The sequence below is a fragment of the Branchiostoma belcheri genome, unplaced genomic scaffold, assembly GCF_001625305.1.
Source record: "Branchiostoma belcheri isolate BF01 breed outbred unplaced genomic scaffold, Haploidv18h27 scaffold32, whole genome shotgun sequence".
In the NCBI taxonomy this organism is placed as follows: domain Eukaryota; kingdom Metazoa; phylum Chordata; class Leptocardii; order Amphioxiformes; family Branchiostomatidae; genus Branchiostoma; species Branchiostoma belcheri.
In genome coordinates this window covers 2,597,901-2,621,102 of record NW_017803932.1, presented here as the reverse complement: position 1 = coordinate 2,621,102, position 23,202 = coordinate 2,597,901, and the positions used below count along the sequence as shown (strand labels likewise).

Sequence of the window (23,202 nt, the reverse complement as noted above, 5' to 3'; positions counted from 1 at the left end):
AAAAAAATTGTTTCCGGGTATTAATCTCTTGAATCACGGCGCTGAATATTGACGCAAAAATATTTCGGGCATCGCGCGCCCTTCCCGCGTCACGTGTAGGCATCTCGCATCTCTGATTGGTTGTTGCGTCTTAAGATGACTGAGCCGACGCGCGTTTAAACAATTTTTCTTTGTTCGATTTATCACACTTCACAGAGAATTGTCGCCAATGGCTACTTCTTTTTGTTGCAATATATAATACTTCACGGAGAATTGTCGCCTATGGCTTCTTGTTCCTTGTTCCGTCTGTTTCCGCAACTGTGATTGCTTTTTGCCGCCTTCAAGTTTGCGATTGCTTCCATTTCAGCTTGATGACTTAAGTGCTTTATCCACGTAAATGCAAAGTGCTCTACATGCTCCACATGTTATTCTGATGACTCTAATCTCCAGTCCAAATGAGAATGTAAATGGCTACATTTTTCCAGCCATTAGGCCACAGCAAGTAAATTTGGTGGATGAGATCCAAACGCATTGACTTTCGCCTAACTTTGAAAACGGAAACAATACAAATATTTCGTTCCTCTCTGGTGACATCTTAAGTACAGTTGAGTGAAGTTGTGGTGATACCAGGCAATATATATTTAATAGCTACCACACGCGTTTTGAATACCGTGATAAAGTCGTTGGATGTAACATTTTCGTCGCTTCAATTCTTGTCACAACGTTGACGGTATCTATTTAAAAAAAAATAGGCATCTTGTTTTTACCAATCATGTTTTTTTTCGTACTCTCGCATTGCCTTTGGAGTCTACACCTATGCCAATCATAAAATTTATTTGCCGAAGCCTTAGTATGACAGATGACAACATTAGACGAGGGTAGATGAGACCATTCGTCGTTACCACTGCGTATTGCTCAAATAGTGACGAATCGGATAGTGTTTATCCTGTGTGTGTGTCATTCTGCCGAAGGAATTTTGGACAATATTTGTGTTTTAGTTTGCGGTTTTATAAACGGAACGAACGGAATGTCTATGGCATCATTTTCACATGTGCCACCTAGCATGGCTATAGTATAGTATAGTATAATAGCATAGTAGTTATCATGTTCCCCTAACCCGTTTATGATATTACATATCCACTCTTGTATACGTACTTTATTAGTTTTAAATAGAGATAGAAAGTTAGATTAGTAGATCGCAGCACTTCATGTTAGCATATAGTTTTATACCACTTCTCAATATATCCTGTACACATTGTCTATGTCTGCTTGCAACTGGCCCTCGGGCATGAACTTGCGATAAAGAACTCAACTCATTTATCATTCATGTGGGACAATGTGACCACTACACACCGGCTTACACAATGTATTAGCCAATATCACCGCGACCGATCGAATTTTCTCATAACCTCTGTGTACGGGGCTTTGGTTTCGGGGTGTCTGAGTGTTTGCTTGTGTTTCCGTACTAAGCACGTCGGCAACGTAACACAGAAAGGTCCCAGAAAAGGTTATCTTATTTCCTGTCCTCAATTTCCTGCTACTGGAAGACAGAATCACCTGTTCCTGACGTATTCCATGTGGTTTGAAGCTCGATCGTCCATCAGTTGTTGCCGTACTCAGAAGTTACTCTGAACATTCTTTATTCCATCATCAACAGGATTATTGACAGTCGACCACCTTTTAAAATGTGTCCACGTGAAGCACCTCCACATGGAGAGCGCCTACTTCTGACTTATAAAACTCCTTCATCGTTACTTACTCGCCTCTTTTGCAAAGGTGCACGTCTTGTAGATCGATGGATAGTTGCCCTATTAAGCTCGAGTGGAAGTGAGTACTGAATAAGTGGCCCAGCGTACGCATAGGGCGTGCTTACATGACATTAAGTGCGATAGGCAGATATATCATGGGAAATAAACCCTTTATTTTGCCGGGTTTATGATCGCGAAAGGTGTTTGAGAGGAATCACAATGTCCCTTCTCTTCTTGTCAACATTGAAGTATCAAGGCCAAACAAAGGCCCCGTCATGTACCTTAACCAGACAAAGGATTATATACATGTATTACGGGAAATTGTTCTCCATACTCGCTGGCACGAAAAGGGCAGATGGTACGGAAGATATTTACACCAGATAGAGGCAACAAAAGCTGTTAACGTTGGGTTTGAGCGACATTTAGCCCTGAACAGTATGTGTTACACAAGATTTAAGTTAACAAATCTATTGAACAATGGAAATTCTTTATTTGCCTTCATCTAGACTTATAAGATCCTCCATATATAGCTTTTTACAGCTTCTTGTTTTTTCCGCACAAAGAGGGACTAAGTGAGGCTTTGTTGGCCATGTCCGTAGTATTTTGGAATAAAGTTAGAGACATGTACTCTGTACGGAAACGTATACCATGACAACGAACTGTTGGCCATCCTCATCATTCTGGAATCTATAAACCTGCATGTGTTGGCACGTTAACGTTGTTAAACTACAGGATGATAACAATTACTTTCTGCTTAAAAAGCCACACATTTACAAGAAAGTATTTTTTTCTTTTGAGTTTTGATCAGAGATGATCTACAAACCTATTCTGTATCTGGCTGTCAGATCTCTATTGTTGCCCTGTCATGTTGATTCCGTGTATTTTACTCCAGGCTGTAGAGGAAGCCATGAATATTTTATCGTTACGCGCCCAGCACTCTTCAGAATAACTAATTGGACAATTGATTTTAGGTTGGCGGCCCGGGGAAACACCTGTTAGGGGCGGCGTCGGCCCGCTCTCCCGGGTGTCGTTGTTGATACATCGTTTGAACCGGTGGATCGACTTGTGCGGTCGTCTCCTGAAGGATCGCACGCCATGTGCCCGGAGACTTGCCGCTTGACCCAATTATGCAATAACCAACACCCGGGATACAGACCTCCAGGGATCATCCACCAATGCCGCAGGTTATTGAGCACGCCGAGCTTCCTGATTGGAGTAACAAGATGATGAACAACTCTACGCCCTAAGTGCTGCTAAGTGAAGATACAGGCGTATGATGCTGCAGGTGGATGGCCCTCAAAGTCACTGCGCGCTCATGCATGCTGTACGCGGGGTGATCGCAGAGGTCCAGATCTGATATCTAATCGTTTCTGACTGTTGTCGTCCCTTTAGATGTCATGTGAGCAGCCTTCATGAACTGGGGAGCATCTTGTATTGTTTTCTGACGCATCATGACCCCGGGAGACTCTCCAGCTCTGTCCGGAAAGTGCATGTCAGAGCGACAATGTTCACCAACCTGACCACAGAGGTTGCAAATGTAACGGATGCCTATTCACCAACGATCGACAGAAGCACGGCGGGCTCCTCTAATGGCGCAGTAACTCTGTCACCATCGGTCGTTTTCGAAACCCCGTTCTTTCCTTCCTCCACCTTAGCGGAGAATGTCACGGCCACCCCTGTCAACTTCACCAGCTCGCCTCCTGCCCTCCCGGCCGATCAGGACATCACGGAGTACAAGCTGGTCGTGCTGGTCACCGGCGGAATCGTCAGCGGTTTTACGGTACTCGTCATCGTGTCGCTGGCACTGACGTTTTGTTTACAGAAAGACCCGTCTGAAAACCAGGCGCTGGACGCGGCTCTCAGCGTCAACATCGACCCGGAGAAAATGCTGAACGGCTCCAGGAAGCGAAAACCGTCGCGGAAAGGGCCGGTATCGCGGCTACATTCAGACGGGAGTACTGTGCGATTTTGGAGAAATTCCAGCGCGAACTCCGGCCGCAGTATCGAGGAGTTGGGTGAAGAGACGATCCAGGGAGTGGACAACCTGGGCATGGAGCCAGTATCGGAAATGACCGAAATGTCTGCCAAACCGGGAAACCATGATGAGGACACCAGGAGTTTGTCAGCAGTGAAGGTGGAAATTTGTGAGCTTAACGGCGAGTCTGTAAAGCAAGGATCGGACGGGGACAGCGGAGTGAGCAGTACGGGAAGCGGTAGGGCTGCGGATAAGGATAGTCGGAGGGTGCTAGGTTGGATTGAAAGCTATTTATAACCAGATGGGTAGCCTTATCATTAACACAATTTAGCAATTTGTTTCCAATACAATAAGACACAAGACTTGACAAAGAAATTAATCTTTTGTCCCAAATGCCGATCTCTTGTATTTGTTACATGTCTATATTACGAGAAAGGTATGTTACACTCTTTTTATTTTGTTTATAAAATGTACTGAACTTCCAGTAACATGAATGGCATTATTGATCTCTCTTGATGGCTTAATGTTGGCTGTCCAGAGCCGATAGATGACAGGTGTACTAGAGAACAATAGAAGAGCATCGGCTCATTTTACAGTACCCGCTGTTCAAAATACATCCTCTCGTGTTACCCGATGTAAAAACCATAAAATATTCATGTCGATGGCTTCCAATTTTTTTTCTACATATGTGAGCCTTTTTGTTGCGCGAGCTGCAATTGTTCTCTGGATGTAGAGACACGCCATCCATAGTGTACTGTAAACACAGCAGGGGAGAAATCCGCCTGTGGTTAGGTAGTTGTGATTATAAGAAAACAACAACGAAATGACATACCCAGCTGTATTTTACCACAAGGTGAATGTACATTTCCTGTATGAACTTCGCGAGCTTCCATCTAAAACAGGATTTACACGTACGTAAATGACGTCGATAACAACCTCACCCCGTCCAATCAACCTCTAAACTCATACTGTAATTCCTGATTTTTTCACTGTACTGTTATGTTCACTGTTTTCACTGTCACTTCTGTACCGTGAACTTATCATTAAAGTAAACAAATAATTCCTGGACTTCCTTTTTCCTGCACCTGTCGCCACCGTAAATATATAGTTCCGTGAACATGTCCATCTAAGACTGTGAAATTTTGCTACCGTGAACATAAAGTGAATTACAGAAATTCGCGAATCAGCATAACCCGACAAATTGCTTCCTAGTTCACCCATGGACCCTGGTTCACAGAACCTAAAATATCTGGCAAAGTGAGCCCACCAATTCCATGTAGGAGGGGGTGTGGCAGTTCGAAAGTAAACATCAAAATCCACGCGACGCGTACGGACCGTCACTTGTGTTCACATCCGCCATGGTCGGCTAGCTGTACGGGTCATTTTATTTCCGAACTGTCACAATTTTCACTCTAAAAGCAACCTTGAAAAAAGCGCGTTTGTTTTGTCAGATCAAGTGGTTAAATACTATTTGATTTGAGTATTATTTAAACCTCCCTGGTCAGATGTTGCCCGCTGAAGTAAAATAGATAGAAAGGAATTTGTCTAATCAAGGTTGTTTCGAATCTGAGTATCGTAGAGTTTGATTGGACTGGGTGAAACTGTGAGGACATTTTGTTAAAATGGCGCCATATGAATGAAAGTTTCATCGGTTCCGTTGAGCGTGCAAAATTGATCAGTTGTCACCTGTTTCGAACCGACTCATCACCGTTGCAATACAGTATGTGCAGATAACATGAGCACTTTGTGACATTTATGTCTCTCTGATAACCGACAATAAACTGAACGGACTGGTACAATTTTTTATTGTATTATTTCTCATGCATGCATGCATGCATATGAATGGAAGCATTTAGCAAAACGTGTCTTGCGTTACCGCCTTTGGAAAAGAGGTTTGTTGGTGACGTTTGAAAGGACGCGAGGAGTCAGTTTTTGGTTCTATTTGGTTTGTTATTTTGGGTTCGTTATGTGTTTGGTCAGTCCGGCGGTCGGTCCGACGGTCCGTTTACTGGTTGTTTGTTTGTTTGTTTGTTTGTTTGTTTGTTTGTTTGTTTGTTTGTTTGTTTGTTGGTTGGTTGGTTGGTTGGTTGGTTGGTTGGTTGGTTGGTTGGTTGGTTGGTTGGTTGGTTGGTTGGTTGGATGCTTTATTACCTATGTACGGAGGTATTGTTTTGGGTTTGTTGGTGTACGCGTGTCTTTGCTTGTGCGTTCGTAAAACTGCAATTGATTGACAGCACCTGGGTGGGGGGGATTCCCTAACCACAGACCCCCAAAAGATCAGATATACATGTACAAGACGTTAGGTCTCTGGCACCATCAAGAGGTTGGCTGAGTGCCTGTATGGAAATTTAAAATGCTTAGACATAAACAAGAAAATTCAAAATAATGATTAAAATGAGAAATTCACAAAAACTTTAAGTGCTTCACGGAGGTATGAAAGGTTCTCTTTAGACACCGTCCTCGCCCTGACACGTCACATATACGTCATGAGTTAGCTGGAGCGCCGGGATGAGGGTTGTTGATGCGGTATGTGAAGAGCACGTCAGCGGCAGGACGGATACTTACAGGGTCTTGTCGGTGCATTAGTACCCTCGTACTTTTGTCGAGTTGCCAGCTTTAATGGGAACCTCAGTCGTTAGAACGAGATTGGGTCCATTGAGAACCAGAGAACATCTGAAGATATAGATTATGTAAATGAAGACCTAAGTTGCATAATGAATGGAAAATTGCTTTACTTTTAGTGGTAACTGCCGGGAATTTTATACTTGCCACATTTGGAAGTTACCTGAGAGTGAACATCAATAAACATGATTTATCTAAATCATAACCTCATTTGCATAATTGATGAGGAAGTGCTAGAATTTTAAGATAAGGATGTCAGTGGGTGGAGAATATGATTAACTGTTTCATGATGGCAATGAAATGAGGATCTTATTTTAATAATCAATGAGAAAATGTATAATTTGATCAGTCGGGATGGTTAACATCATCTGGCCGGTAAAAGACCCCTAGCAGGCCCACACTAAAATGCCTGGAGTAGACTCTTGCTGTTGAATGTGTGCGGTGAATAGAAGCCAGTGGCTGCAGTACTTATACCTGTAACTGTGCGGCGCTTTGAGAGGACCACGACCAAGTGCAACTTGGTGAATATTATTGTGTACGTTGTATGGAGCCCGTGACTGCAGCACTTCCACCTGTCTCTGGGTGGCGCTTTAGGAGGATCACTCCTCGTTTGTGATGCTGGATGGAGGTAAGTAGCTGGAGTACCTTGTCACTGGTCCAGGAGCACGTAGTTTCAGTCAGGTGCAGCCTGTTTGATGTGGTCGCTGCAAGTTTTAGATGTGAGAAATACAGCCAAGGAGCTTTAAAATCAATCTAGCTTTATATATAGCCATGTAAACTTTGATAGTAGATAACAAGAAAATACAGAGCTACTGTATCAACTTTGATCGGTACATGCATAATTCAGCGCTGGCGCTCCAATTACGATATAAACATGGTTCGCGGGTTGCCCGCCACGTGAAGAAATTCGGACGCCTGTGGCATATATCATAGATTTTCCAGTACCTACGCATCCCCGCTTATAAGTGATAAATTTGACCATTCGCTACTGACCTTTTAGGGGATGTATTGCGTACCTTAGCATCTCACGATTCGAATACCAATTCTTACCTGGAAACTACCACGTAACCTCAGTACACGCGTTGAGTCTGTGTGCGTGTGTGTGCGTGTCTGTGTGTGTGTGTGTGTGTGTGTGTGTGTGTGTGTGTGTGTGTGTGTGTGTGTGTGTGTGTGTCTGTGTGTCTGTGTGTGTGTCTGTGTCTGTCTGTGTGCGCGCGCGTCCAATCCCTTTGCCGTATGCTCACTGACATCATGCACATTTGATACATATACTTGGTACCCTCTCGGGGGCGTGTCAGTCGAGTTTGTTGAGTTGTAATATTCTATAGGTACTAAACAAATCAAGTCAACTTCACGTTATAGGCAGTAAAATAATTAAGCCGGGTTTATGGCAAGGAAATCAGAGCAATCGGCCGTGTTGAGACAACATACCCGCTCTTTTACGTTACCTAACGGCACTGTTTTTTAAAGGGGCGTTCCCAGAATGATTTCACCGTTTTGATGGACATTAAAAAAAGGCTTCATCCTTCACAATTGTGCCCTGAAATTAGAGTTGTACCCTTGTACATGTATCTAGACGAGGCTTATAAAACGTATTGAACGCCCCTCGTACCTGTGGTACCTGCAGCTGTGGAACCTGTAGTACCTGTGGAACCTGTGGTACCTGTGGAACCTGTGGTACCTGTGGTACCCGTTGCACCCGTGGTACCCGTTGCACCCGTGGTACCCGTGGTTTACACCAAGCGGTTTATACCAAGAAAGAAGAAGAAGAAAAACACAAAACACATTGATAAATTTCTTCTGTTCAGTTCTTTGTATATTAAAACATGACTTTATCTCTGGCGACAGGACCCCATGTGTCTATAACAATAATCACTGTACGGGACAATGAAGGAAGGGTAGTGGCGAACCGAATTTTATGATCATCTTGGTTTAAAAAGTACAACACTAACGTTACACACGCCTCTCCTCAAGCAAACTTTTACAAACTATTTCAAAATACCCACATGTTCATACCGTCTGGGCTTGGATCCAAGTAACCTTGTAAGAAAGTTTCTCGATAACGAGAGCACATACAAATGCAAAGATTCACGTTGTGAGGTCACTACCACTCTACATGTTCTTGACTAACATGGCGGTACCTGGCTTTGAGTGACCATTCACACATTTGCATATCATGGGCAAGATACTGTTACATACAAGATACAAGACCACAGACATGCAGTTTGTTCCCTCTAGGCTAGGTTTCCTACATTATCGACACGGTTACAGGGCAGCTTTGTACAACTGGCTGTGAATTACACAAAACGTTTACAAGTTTTACAATATAAAACACATTACATGCCTCACAGTTCTGATAATGCCTATACAGAGGTGTGGTACCTTGTGCCTGCACCGTTCCGTCCAGCTCAGTCCTCTGTTTCCGGCCACGTTCCGTTGTACGCAAATACAGCTTCTCTTGGCAGGCAGTTCGACCCATAGGGCGTACCGAACCTGTCCACGTCCACTTCATGGGAGTCTTTATCGTACGTGATGAGGACGCCGTTGGAGGACGCCATGGACGGGTCCTCGTCGAAGAAGTGGAAGGGTCTGAGGAAGAGGGAGAGCTGGTTCCCGGCGGTGGCGGTGACGGGTGCGTCCTCGGCGTGCGGCACGTGGTGCGTCCCCATGGTTACCCAGGCCACCAGGTCCTGGTCTACTATGTTCTCGTCGTCGTCCAAGAACCTGTCAAAGTCTACGACGGGATCGTACGGGTCGTTCTGGTTGTAGAGGGAGGAGCTGGCCGGCTCCGACTCCTTGCGACGCGTGACCGCCATCTGGTAGTCTGCCCAGGCGGCACCCCGCATGGGGCCCCACCCCCGCGGCACGAGCTCTTTGGTCGGCGCGTTGATTTGGATGCGATAACCCTTCTTGATACCGTAAGAGTTGCTCTTTTCCTGATTGTAAAAGTTGTAATATTTGGGACGATCGAAGTTATAATGTAGTATGGCCTCCCGTTCTGTTGTTTTTGGGTTTCGCTGCGCTTTTGTGTGGATATGATACAGTTCTGGGTACAGGGGATTTGTTATGTTCGTCTGAACGAAGTCTACGGTCTCGTACCGGTTTTCGATGCCGCCGACGTCCATGTCCACCTTCAGGTTGATGACGTGGTGGTGAGCGTTCCCGATCGCGCTCTGCCACATCTTGTAGCCGTACGGCGCCTCTGCCTGGGTGTAGAACGTGCTCATGACGTACCCCGTCAGACTGGTCCTCACCTCCAGGACGCCGTTCTGGTGAAAGATGAAGTCTAACACGTAGTCGTAGTTGAACACGGTCGATATGGTGCGTACAACTAGGACATTGTCGACCATCCCGCCGTAGAAGAGGTACCCACCCTGAAAATCGGACTCATAATGACGACGTAGGGGAATGCCTGTGTTCAGTTCGAATACGCAGACTGCGTTTTTGTACTGTCTGGGCCTAGCCGAGTCCTTTTGATGTAAGACGTCAAGATAAGAAGCAGTGTTGGGGCAATCTACGCCGGGAACGAGCTCAAAATGACTCGAGCCCATGTTCCAACCGGTGTCCAGGAAAAACGTGCTGAGCATGAGAGGGTCGTGTCCGCTGTAGAACGCACCTATCTCTTGTAAGCTAAGTTCGTACACCACACGCTCCCCGTTCATTTTTATGTCCAGCAGTTGAGGCCCGTGCGTGGTGCTCAAACGCCAGTCAAAACTCCAGCCCATGTACTCAACGTGACGGCCACGTACCTTGTACCGCCGCCCGTCCGGCTCGAATTGCTCAGGTGCCCGCAGAGGAGTCGGCGGCTGTGGCGGGCCTCTGCGTCGAAAAGACGAGAACAGCGTGTTGTCGTCTTTAGGCATAGGCAGCGTCACTTTCTCGACGGTTCCCTGGTTGTAGTCTGATACAAGTTCGTGCACTGAATCGAATAACTGTCCGTTGTAGAAGACTCTCTCGGTTCGCCACTGACTTGTGTTCGCTCCTTCTGTGTTAACCTCGACCATAAAGCCGACAGGGTTCAGAGTCATGCCTTGGAGGTTCCGCATGGCGTACCACCACGTCTTCCTCTGCCCGCTGCGGAAACCCCTCGGTGCCGTGTCTATGAAGGTCAAACACCGATCAGTGCAGTTGTGATACCAAGTGTCGAAGCTTTCCTTCAACACCCTGTAAGCCGTTTCAGATACCTCCCGTAGCCGGCCCTCCACAAGGTTATTTTCCTTGCTATCTGGAACACGGGAGTGGAAGGGTATGGGGAACTTCCTGCCCCTCAGGGTGTAGACGGTGTGACGGGACGGATTTGTAACAGGTCCGACGATGTATTCTTCTACCACGGGTGGTGTCCGCTGGCCAGCGTACACCGTAACTTTGGCAAGCCGCTCGGGCGCCGGTCCTCCTCCATCGAGAAAACGGAGCACGTCGTCCTTGGCAGGGAGGTGCGTTTCAATAGCGTAGATGTAATTATCGCTGATCTCGGCGTGCTCCCAGGGCGTTAGCTGAAGACTGTCCTGTGCCAACATGTAGTTTCGCACGCTGTCGATCTCCTCAAGGCTCAGATCGCTGAAGGGACCGGGGCGAGTAGGATCGACAGGTTCCACGATATATCCCGCCGCACAGGGCTGGCCGTGGCCGTCGTGCTGTCCGGTACTCACGCCGCTACACAAGACCACGATCAGCGTCACAGCCAGAGCGACGCACACAAGGAACAACACGAGAGTGGCCACCTTCCACCGAAAGGGCGATTTTTCAAATTTGGAACCCATGGCGGTTTTCTGAGAGGACTGTGTCTCACTGGCATTCGGTATGTCGCAACAGATGTCCGCGCTCATATCCGTCAGATGGTTTTCGCGAGTGCCGTGACTGACTTGTCCGTAAACGAAAAGCCGCGGGAGCCAGCATGAAAAGACAGCCGCCGACACGCTGCTGGTATGGGCACAGTGACCCCTGGTATCCCCAGAAAATTGAAATGCCACCTCTAGTTTGTTCAGCTCCCGCTGCCGCTCAGAACGATATTCCCAGCGACCCTTGAACTTCTACATTTGAGACTGAAGTGGCGTGAAAACCACAGGTAATAAATTTGAATAGGGATAAATGTCAGGTCACGCTGCCACCGACTACATAAATCTTTCGCTAAGTACGCTGAGGGTTTAACTTTCACAAGCACTATTGAAATACAGACAAGACAACCGAGGGCTTCGGAAATTAGTTATCTCTCCCTAACTACAGATACTGATCAGTAATTATTGATGAATGCCGGGGACGTTATGGCGCGGGTAATGCGTTATGGTATGCGGGCCTTTCCTCAATCGGTCTGATTCGGAATCGCTCATCGCCGTCTCTTTTATCAGGTCTAATTACTAAGTACCTTCATTTGCTTACAGAACGACTCGCTGCTTTGTATAATCTAGAATCAATCTACGTACAAAGATATATAGCACCAAGGTCGTGTGCTTGTATATTGTATATTCAATATTGTAACGTTCAGTCATCACCAGGGCTATCCCTTTATAATAGCCTTCGCTAGGTGGTCTTCATACAACCCGTGCAAATAAATCAGGTCGTGCTGGCGGAGACAGGCATCACACTGCCGTGACACAGGTTGGCTTCCCGGTGATGGATCAAGGTACATGTAAACATCTCTGTTGACTCTACCCCACATGCTGCGGCACTGCAACTTACATTCACCACCACATATACAGCTCAGGCCTAACCTTAATTAATGTATACATAAAAGATGACGTCAATTAGATGTAGCAAATCAAGTAATGATTAATTGGTGTCTGCTGATGGTCTCCAATCAGTGATACATTATCTGATTCAATATTTTCCCCAAAGCTCATTCAACAAAACACCATACACAGGAATAGTAAAAGTTACAATTTGTCATAGCTCACCTTATCTCAAAAAGTCAAATGTGCAAAGTATAGTCTGGAGAGGTCACTTAAAAACACTCATGCACACTTTGAAATACAAATATGACATACAGAGCTTTAAACAGTTACAGTGCTTTTTAAATGCACCCAGCAACATGTGCAGTTTTGAATGTATCCAACGTTTTCTCTTAGTCTTAAGTGGTGCAAAATGTAAGAATTACTGCCAAATTACAGAATGTGCAACAATGTTATCATAACATGAATTTTTATTGAAAATTTCACAATTACAAGGCATCCACAGATGGCAGATTTTACTTGCCTCATTTGTTTAACAAATGCAGGACAACCCTGAGCCCCTTCCCCTTAAGCGCATGTGTGTGTGCGCATGCACTCACTCACACATACACACACACATATGAACACACACACACACACAAATATCCATCTCGTCAAACACAGCCATACTCCTTGTGCAGGCAGTGTAAAAACAGGTTATTGAAAGCCTTCCAGTTATCTACATACTGGGAATGTCTTCATCATGCTGTGCAGGTTTGGGGATTCCAGAGCAAGCAATTGCCACGCATTCCCTTCTAAAGAGGGATTTTCTCTCTAATTCAAAGTGCCAAGCAGAGTTGCTGACACCTGTGGTGCATACCTCTCAGTCAGTACCCCCAGGACTAGTATGTAAACTCACCACATCTGGGACTTTCAGTCAGTCTCAATACCTACAGTATTAACAGCTGTTTCAATGTTTTCATTTATTTGATATGGACAGACCAATTGAATTTCTTGGTTTTGGAATTTTTCACGGAGTTGCCAGGTGAAATAATGCATTACCTTACCTTACCTGGGCCCTTGGCCCCGTGTGGAGCATAGGCCACCGACGATTTTCCTCCATCCAGCTCGGTTCTGGGCTTCCCAATAATAAAGCATAGAAGGAAAAAAAAGAAAAGAAAAAGGTCATCCTGTGATCAAAACTTGACCCTCCAAAAGTTAACATTCACAGTTTCTTTGAATATCAGATATCTGGAAATAAGGTCTAGTCACAATTGACCTATAATTATAGTAAGTGTATTGCCCTGGATACATGTATATCAATAAATAAATGAAATATATACAATGTATATATATATATGTATGATTCTATCATTGCCGAAACATGATGAAAATCATAAGATGCTGTGCTATGGTATTACAATACTAAAAGGGACAGTGAGCCAAAATACCACCCATAGCCACAACATCCCAGCTTTGTTGGCACACGGAAGAATCCATACATTAAACAGCTTAAGCTATATCAAGTTTTTCATAATAACAGATGTAATTTCATGGGAGAGCGGATGTTGGCTTTTCATTAATTTAGTGCTTTCCTTTGGAGAGCTTTGAAAATGAGAATACCTGGAAAGTTATGTTCTCTATGCAGGAGACCTCCATGCTTCCTTATCTATGACAGTACTAGTCTGGCACCAGGAAAGCATGACTGATGTGTTGCTGTACAGTCTAATGCTTGACATGCAGACATACCTGCATATATGGTGCTCAGGCATGAAGAAGTGATATCAATTTGGCCCCCTAGCAACTTTCTTTACTACTGCAGGCCTGAGATAATATTCAAGAAGTATTGAATGTGTTCTGTATCTGTGTAGCCGGTATAAGTTTTATAACTGCCCTTCGGCGAAACACACCAACTTTCTTTGGCTTGGAGATAGATGAAGATAAATGTACATTACTGTATATCTTTAAATGTTTGCAGTGGTTATATTTTGAGCATTTTTAGTGACCTTACCACTCATGATACTGTGCACTACATGCGTATGCATTTCCATTGTATAACCTACTGTACTACAGAATTGTTTCAACCATGAACAAAAAACACTGCAAAAACCTCCTTCCCTCTCCTATAGCAAAATTTTACATTTATTTCACTTGGTGAAATTCCTTCCTTTTCCTACAATTTGTATAGTATACTTGTATAGTGTATCAATATGATCATAGACTTTAAAGTAGCTGACAAAACTGGTTAACTATGATGTAGAAGCCAGGAAAGACAGTCACCAAAAGTATCCTGGCATGAGGCATTATTGAAAAGTTTTATTAAACTTAGATTGTGTGTAACATACATGTATATCTGATGTTACTATATATAATATGATAGATATCATCCAAATCTAATTGCAAATTCAGTATGTCCCAAACAATGTCCATGTAGCATAGCAATCATATCAGAATCCAACTTGCCCTTACAGTATTACGGGTTCAGTTCTTTTTTATCCTAAGATTTCAAATCCTTCAACAAACACTTGGTACGGATAGTCCCAGCCGTTCTAAGATCAAAGATGGGTTGTGACGTCTTTGGTCCTTCTTGAGACTGTGCCTGATGAGTCCTTTGCGTTAGTGTTAAATGAACAAAGATTACTTGCTTCCTGGTTTTCTGACAGGGATTTGGTAAAAGCGTAACCAATCCTTAAATAGGCTGGAGCGTCTAAACTAACTCAGGCAAGCCAATGTTTTATTTAGAAGGCTAGGGCAAGATCATTTTGTTCACAAAGGGGAGGAGGGGGAGATTTTTCTTTGTATGCAAATAAAATCAAAAAGTGCAACAGTTATCTTTGCATGGCAGTCCACTGTCCCCTACAATACTGTTGGTCATAGAAAAAATCATTTGGACTCTTATATGACATTGTACGAATCTCTTCAAAGGCTTCTGAACTTGTGTCCCAACTGTAGTCAATTGTGTACGCGTATTCTGTCACAGGGCCCCAATGACTTCCCTGCTTAAGGATATGAACAACAAAAATTAGACCTCCCATAAATTTCCTTTTCTTTTAAGAGTGTTTCCCTCTGATTTCAGCATTGATCATTACTAATAATAGTGACATGTTTTACAAACAATACAAAACTCCCCAGAGTCATTATGAATAATAAGTTGCCCTTAACATTTCTCCCTTTGACATGTATAACGTTGATTGTAAAACACACATCATACGTATCTAATTTTGTACTGTCCCATTTTGGAGAGCCCTTTCCTCACAACTGTGCTGCATTAAAGCTGATCACAGTATTGGACGACAGCCCAGTTGCCACTAACCATCCAATCAGCTGCTTCCTCTGCCTCCCTCTCGATACGTTCCGCCTGCCCCTCTTCCAAACCCACGATCAGGTCGGCCTTGAGCGTGCGCAGCGTGCACAGCGCCGACGGCAGGAACCCTCGCAGAGCGCGGCTGAAGGGAACCGTGTGTGGCCATTTCAAGTCGCCGGTTATCTTGCGGTAGTTCAGATCCCCCTTGAAGACGACGAGATGGGATTTGGCCAGGTCGGCGTACAAGTCCGGCGCAACCGCCTCCATCTGGCTGTAGTCGTGCGGACACGTCCAGAAGTCGTGCTCGTGCAGGACCCAGGTCCCGTCCTCCACCCACTGGCGCCACCGGTTGCCGTAATGCGACACGGCCGCGTGGTTTGACGCCCTCAGGACGTCAAGAGTCCACATGAAATCCTCCCGCGTGGCGTCCGACACAAACCACGGCATGGCCTTCAGATGGAAGTGTATCACGTCAGCGAGTTTTGTCACAAGCAGCAGTTCTGCCAACACCAAATCCGAGAAGAGCTCGAAGCCAGCGTTGTCCACCACCAGGTCGACACGTTTGGAGGACTTGGGTTGGCTGATCCTGCCCCAAACCTGGTCAGTTTGGTTGATGATGATGAATGGCTTGAGACTGGCTAGCTGCTGGATGGGGTCATGTTTCTGGTAGTTCTCTGATCCACCGGAGATGGACAGGTCACACTTGTTCCCCCATAGGTTCACCTGGGGAAAAACAAAACAGCACAGATCATGTACATGCTGTCAATCTGATATAGCTGAAAGACTATGCAGGGATCGAAGTACAGGGTAAATATGTGCTTTGGTGCACCCAAAATTGGAGCTGTGCACCTAATTTTTGACTGTGGATACACTGGTGCACCTATATACTTGTGTAGAGTTATGTAAAGGTACTATATTTTACACTTATTATATGTCAGAAAAAATACTGGTAATAAAACCTTTGCTGTGTTACATGCAGTTTTCCACAGTACTGATTTCTTTCGAATGCACAACTTTATTCTATAGTAGCATTTCTAATTTCCTAAAATCATTATCTATTGGAAAATTACAACCTCCTCCCAACTTCAGTACTCCTTTATAAAGTCTGGTCTCTTATAAAGTTGACTTCTTGAAAAGGTGTCACTCATGAAAAGTTTAGTCATTCTAGATCTAGAGATCGGTTACATAGAACAGATTCTATTGGTCCCCTGAGTGGTCTTCTGGGGCAGTTTTGTCTGTATTTAAGATTATTCAAAGACTTCTCAGTACTGTCGATTCCCATGGTCTAAGCCCCAACATGATATGTCAAGGTTATATACCCAAGGCCATGTTTGATGTCTAAACCATGCATGGAGCATAATTTGCACAGCAGTACATGATGGTGAGTACAGGTTTTCTTCTTCAGAAATTCATGTCTCCAGATGCAGTGTAAGTCTAATGTGTAACATTTAAGAAAAACATGACAGATGTATACATCAGAAGAATCTGACTTACACTAGCCTGAGGAGTCAGGGCTCAAAATCCTTTTTTCTGCATACCTACACGGGTGCAGGTAACACTGGAACTTTCCTGCACCAGACAGGTTTCACATACCTGCACGTCTCAGAATTTATGGATCGTACTAAAAATTGCTTAGAAACAATTGTTACTGATTCTTTTACACTTCATAGGTGATAAACAATCAATGTAGCAAATAAAAATCCACATACACTTGTAATATTATAATACCCGCACATCTCCAATTTTACCTGTATATATATAAGTGGCATTTCGAGCCTGACATTTCGAGTCATGACTGTCCTTCCTACAAGTTACCCTTTATCAGGCACATCTTCAGATGACCCAATACTGTCTATGTTCACATCCCAACATGTCTGTACACATGTTTGTACGTAGTATCTAGGACAGATTACTCCAATGTTTGCAAACTGTTTGACAAGGTGGGCGGGCTCCAGTGTCCTGGTTTGGAATCTGACAGACAACACTGCGGATATGAAGAACACGTGTTCTTTCAGGTTTGGTTCCTGAATCAGCTCAGTACTGGAAATCTTTAAATGTTTGTAGTTTTTTTTTCCCAGTTTTTTTTTTTTTTTGCTGTGATCTCGACACTGGAAATTGATGACACCATCATGGATAGTGATTTCCAATGTGCTGTAATACTGTTTAACTGTGAACTTTAAACATTGCAAAAACCTCCTTTGTCTTACTATCACAAAATAAATTCCCCGCAAAGATAAATGAATTACAGTACACAGACACTACATGAGGCCTAGGGGCAACTTGTTAGATCTGAGGAGATGGACATTTGGGGCAAACTGGGGAAACAGGTGTTATTCCTGTCAACAGTGAGTAACCCCAGACAGTGTACAGCAACAATTTCAGTATATATTCATTTGCTTGACCACACGTAAACATACAATTTAGCTCTTATCAAGAAACAGCTTCATGCACAACATAATACCTACTAAAATTTCCTTGCTATTGATACTTCTTTTTTTCAATCCAGCATTATCATGTTGAAAGCAGTTCTAGTTAGCCATACCTATCTTATCTTGGCTCAAGGTCTTCTGTGAAGGGAATTTGATACTGTTTGAAGAGATGTCATCAGAGCTTCATTAAAGATAGGGACAGATACAGTAAGTTCACTTACTAGTACTTTCACAGTGAATTTATTTCACGGTGGGAGAAAAACGTATTTTAAATTTGCCGTTGGAACAATTCTCTACTAGTACTCACAGTAATGATACATTGGAAACGCACATTCACTGCATCGTGAATTTGGTGGTGGAGGTCACTGCAAAAGCTACAAGAATAAAACCACGCTGAAAGTTTGAAGACTTACAGTACCACTTTAATTCCCATATCTTTGAGATTTGACTGCCTGGTTGTCAAAATTAGAAATCCTTTTCATCCATTAGACCTTTTATCTTGTCCAGTCAAGTTAGCCAAGCTTTTGGCTAATTAGTTAATCATCACCAGAAAAATCAGATCTACCAGTAATTAGTGACAACAATGGGATAACATTATCCGTTTTTAGCCCAGCTAATTTGAGACAGTCTGGTAACAGGTCTCATCATGATATTTCCAGTACAGGGCAACACCAATTTGATTACCTGGACAGGTTCTCTGATTTGCCAGCTCAATTTTCTTTTATTTAAAAAAAATTAAACTTACATAATACCTTTGGGACATAATTAGACTGTTCTTGGTTGTTGGTGGATGAGGATACATGACATTGTACAGTCATTATGTATTAGGGGTCAGTTGCAGAAAAGAACAAATCTTGTGACTCTTTACACCATCTCTTGACCCTTTTGAACATTTTTTGAGTGACCTTTTAGATTTCTATTTCTATTACCATTCTCAAGATGGTGACTTTGTTGAAGGAACAGTGCATGATTGATTTTTGATGTTGACAATGGCCTGCACTCAGGCTAAACTTTTTGTTGATTTTGATCGCATGAATTGCCCTGACCACCCTTGGCCCAGTGACGAATCACCTGCTATGTTTTCTCCCGGCAGTTGTCCCTGACTCCTTCAGATGTCACATCAACAATAGAAGCCCTGCGGAAAGACTTGAAAAGAGACTCCACATGCTAGCAGGGACTTCTCAAATTCCTTATAAGGCACACAGGGTTTCCACGGAGCTAGGGCAAACAAACAAGTTGAAGAAAGGATGAAGCCAACTTCAGATAATTGAAATCCCATTGGGAATGGCTTTAACAGTGAGGTATGAAGTCCTTTGTGCCATTACATACAGAGAGACTTTGCATCAACGTCATTTGTAGAAAAGGTTTTTGATCTTTTAAATTTTGAAAATTTATCTAGTGCAGGAAAACTTTATTCATTCTAGTTATCATAAGAGTTTATAATTTTGGAGCTGTATGTTCCTGACTCAAGATCCACATGCATTTTGTAAGTTTCAATGTTTGGAGTGGCAAAGGCATGAGGAATGTAGGAGAGTCTGGGGGCATGATCCAACAGAAGTTTAGACAGTCTAATCCGCAAATTGACTAAAGGCTTTATTTTAATTTTGCAAAAGTTATGTAGACTTGTTTACGACCTGATGAAGTCTTTTATTATATCCTCCATGAAATTGAAAGTTTTAATTGGTTTGTGTTTGTCTGAGTGTGAGTGTGTGTGTGTGTTTGCTTGTGTGTCCAAACAATTGAGTGACAGCACTGCTGCTCTGTTTATTCTTCCTTAATGATATTATATATATGGTGACCATGCAGCCCCTCTTGAACTCAGTTCTGCATGGCACTTGTAACTCAACACCAGTTACCACGGTGACAGACGTCTGACCCTGGTCATTGACCTTATTTGTTTGGAGAAGAAGAGGAACAAGAAGAAAAAGAGCACACATAAAAACATGTTTTCCTTCTGATAAGCTAAACATTTCCTTCTGCGAAGTTGAACACAATAAGACTTGCTGTTCTGACCTGTATGAGCTGGTTGAACAGTGTATGGATGTCCTGTTGTGTAAGTGTGCTGGGGTCCTGGGTGGCTTCATGTACGTAGGAGGCCAGGCTAGCGATGGGCGACTCCGAGTTCAACAGACCAGCCGCTTTCTGAGCTCTGAATGGGTCAAAGGTCCTCAGTCTGGTGCTACAGGACAGAGGATGTAGGAACACAAATATATGACAATAATATACCTCAGAGATCATCATTTCACAAGATTTTTTTTTAAATCTTGTGAAATGATGATCTCTGAGGCATACATTTTTATATTCAAATATAAAAATGTATGCCTAAGCATTTGCATGACTTTTATGGAAAACAATTGCATTGATATGAACTGAAAAACAGACACCTTTGACAACCCAGGGAGCAGTTAAAGTTTGGATGAAGGCGTTCATTTTTCATCAGATTCATTGGTTTGGTAATCCAGTTTGTAACTACTTTTTCATTAGATATGTACATTTTCGCATAACAATTTGTGTATTTTTTCATTAAAAAATTGATATGAATGTTTAGGAAAACCCTGTAAAAGAAGCTTGTGAGATTGACAAGTTGTAGCCTTGCAATCTCTTTTAATTAATTCTTGTTTGGCATGACTTCAGCAGTCCTAGCTCTACCTGCCGTGTGACATGATGACTGTGACTGTTGGTACTACTGACCTTTCTTCCAATGCCTGCTGGATCCGGCGGTACATGTAACACTCCACATACAGCCACGCAGACGTGAACCAGCTGGGATCACTTCCCTGTGCTGCACGCACCTCCTCAAGGTACCTGAGACATATTACACCTGTAACAACCAGTACAGCACACAAACACCCAGGCACATATTTGCACTATAGTCCTATATAGCGCTCTCCTACCCAGGACCACCCAGGTCTATGCTAAACCAGGTTCACTTTTGAACTTTTGGGGGAAGGTAAACTTTGTTTACCAAGATAGTTCTGCATAGAAGATGATAAACATGTATAGAAGCATAGAAAATGATAAATATATACAGATACCTGTATATACCTAGTTCATCGAGTGGTACAGGTGGACATCCGTTTCAATGTTACCTGGACTAACCTGCACTAGTAATCATGACATAGAAAGGCCCATGAAATATAATGTTGTGTTCCCAAATTTAGTTCTAAAAAATGGGTCATTTTTTAAATGAAAATGTGTTAAATACTGTTATGAAATTTTATCAGAAATTTTACCGTGCCAAAGGTCAACCCCGTATAAGGCTGAAGTGGTTTGTGGTAGTGTCTAACAGGGAATCAGAAACACAACTGTACGTGTTGTAGTGTTAATATTTTCTTTTCCTAGGCCTAATGTGATATTCACCTGTTCCATATTTTAATGTCTGCCCTGGTGTCCGTCAGTGGAACTACAGGTTTGTCTGTCTGCATTTCATTCCTCAGACCTGACAGTCGTCCAACCACACCCTTGGCATCCTCCACTCCTTCCTTCAGTTACAAACAACGTGAAAATAAATTAATTGTTTATAAGAACTGATGTTTGTACTTGTAAGCATGAATATAATCTTAAAACTATTTCTGTTTTGTTGCAACAGAACAGTTCCTGTCCCACCAACACTTCGGGAGCAAGCAGTTGACTAAGGTTTATCCCGAACAGACCCCGCTGATCTCTATGGGTGATCTATGAGCTTCCCATAGACTCCACTATCTACTACTTCTTACAATACAGGGAAGAAATTAGTGTTGCTGACATTTTACAAGTGTATTTCTGTATTACATCATTGGACAGTACTGTGTGTCTAAATGTAGCAGGAGGTTTAGGTACAGGTCCAGACTATATATATGCCTGAACATTACCCGACACAGTAGTCTTCTACTAGTATCACATAAATGTACTTACCTCTCCATAGTCTTCCTTGAACTTGCCATAGTTCCGTGCCAACACATCAATGACCTTCACTAGAATGGACGGAATGCGGTCCTTCACGGTCTTGTAGGCAAAGGATCTTCACAAAAAACAGAATCAATGGTCAGCAGAATCAGCAGTCATGGCTGTAATAACTAAATTCAATAGTTCTGTGCTTATTATGAATAACAGTGTGTTTGTGTGTGTGTGTGTGTGTGTGTGTGTGTGTGTGTGTGTGTGTGTGTGTGTGTGTGTGTGTGTGTGTGTGTGTGTGTGTGTGTGTGTGTGTGTGTGTGTGTGTGTGTGTGTGTGTGTGTGTGTGTGTGTGTGTGTGTGTGTGTGTGTGTGTGTGTGTGTGTGTGTGTGTGTGTTCGCTATGTGATTCTGCTTGCTCTGGAATCCCAAAACCTGCACAGCATGATGAAGATATTCCCAGTGTATAGATAACTGGAAGGCTTTCAATAACCTGTTTTTACACCGTGTGTGTGTGCGCGCGCGTGTGTGTGTGCGCGTGTTTGCTTGTGTGTCTGTAGGTACTTGAATGCAGCAGGGTGGCAGGAAGGGAGGGAGGGTGGTCGTAACTGCAGATTGACAGGAAGCACACACACACACACACAAATAAATACCCCTTCATTTTAAGCCCCTTGGGAAATGCTATTTTGCTATAATTTATAGAACTAGAATTTCAAGTTATATAAACTTGGAAGCAGACTCGCACTGCACGTGCACGTGCACCTCTCGTGTAGAGAAACCCTAAACGGCTATTCACAAGAAAAGATGGCTGATTTAATGAGAACAGACTGCTGGGGATGCGTTGTGCACTCAAAGATATTGCGACAAATGGTATTTGAGAAGTCCTTGCTACAAACCCTTTGAACTTGGCAGACAAACTGTCCGGTAGGGTGTCCATGTTGATTCGCCCTTTCACCTTTCACCCAGCTAACCTCAGGCGCAAAATCTGTATAGCTGAAAAGCGCCATCTCTTGAAGCATTGTATAACTGCACCTTCACGAGGCTCCCTTCAAACAAAGTCAAAGTATTCCGCTATGAACCTTCAACTGGCCTAGATGTAACTTTGTCTGAACTTGTAAAGAAACCTGCACTTTGTTATCAGGTGCTGTTCAAAAAGTGCTTTTTGTTTCCGTGTGAACAATATCGAACCTCCTTTTTGCGAACCTTGCTCGCTTTTGTCAACTTGGAATATTCACACGTACCGCCATCCTCCACACCCCAGACAGGTGAATGGAGAGATAAGGAGTACGGAAAAAGGTCCCAATCCCCTGTCGCCGTGGTTGGTCCGGGGTGGGTGGGTACGGAAAGAAAAGTTTATCCCCCTATTATAGGTTATTGTCACACCTTACTCTAGGCCCACGACTCTTGCCCTCATGATACCCTTTCCCCTGTCCCTTCCACCTTTCGCGTATTTCTCCGCCTCCTCTCCCAGTCTCCCCGAAGGTAAACTGTGTATCTGTGTTGTCTTATCCCTCCCTTTTTATACCTTCCCTTCATTAGCATACCAGCCTGTTTCTTCTATTCCTCTGATTTGGCCACCTGTCTTTGGCGCGCGGGGACAGGTATAGCGCTGTGATCATGAATACGT

General features: G+C 43.6%; 3 protein-coding genes across 3 annotated transcripts; 1 reads left to right on the top strand and 2 right to left on the bottom strand.

Moving 5' to 3' along the window:
• Positions 1-2,884: 2,884 nt before the first annotated feature.
• On the top strand, positions 2,885-4,688 carry LOC109474892. Its single transcript, XM_019775364.1, has one exon. The coding sequence runs from the start codon at positions 3,232-3,234 to the stop codon at positions 3,997-3,999; it is 768 nt and encodes a 255-aa protein (XP_019630923.1). The 5' UTR covers positions 2,885-3,231; the 3' UTR covers positions 4,000-4,688.
• Positions 4,689-8,132: 3,444 nt separating this feature from the next.
• LOC109475039 (amiloride-sensitive amine oxidase [copper-containing]-like) lies at positions 8,133-11,471 on the bottom strand. The gene has a single exon (XM_019775580.1). The coding sequence runs from the start codon at positions 11,148-11,150 to the stop codon at positions 8,733-8,735; it is 2,418 nt and encodes an 805-aa protein (XP_019631139.1). The 5' UTR covers positions 11,151-11,471; the 3' UTR covers positions 8,133-8,732.
• A 2,592-nt stretch (positions 11,472-14,063) lies between these two features.
• LOC109475035 (protein-glutamate O-methyltransferase-like) lies at positions 14,064-22,574 on the bottom strand. Its single transcript, XM_019775577.1, has 6 exons — positions 22,472-22,574; positions 21,597-21,702; positions 21,063-21,184; positions 20,394-20,507; positions 19,716-19,881; positions 14,064-15,996 (listed from the first exon to the last, which is right to left on the bottom strand). Exons 1-6 carry the CDS (start codon positions 22,510-22,512, stop codon positions 15,238-15,240), a joined length of 1,308 nt encoding a protein of 435 aa, XP_019631136.1. The 5' UTR covers positions 22,513-22,574; the 3' UTR covers positions 14,064-15,237.
• Positions 22,575-23,202: the final 628 nt, after the last annotated feature.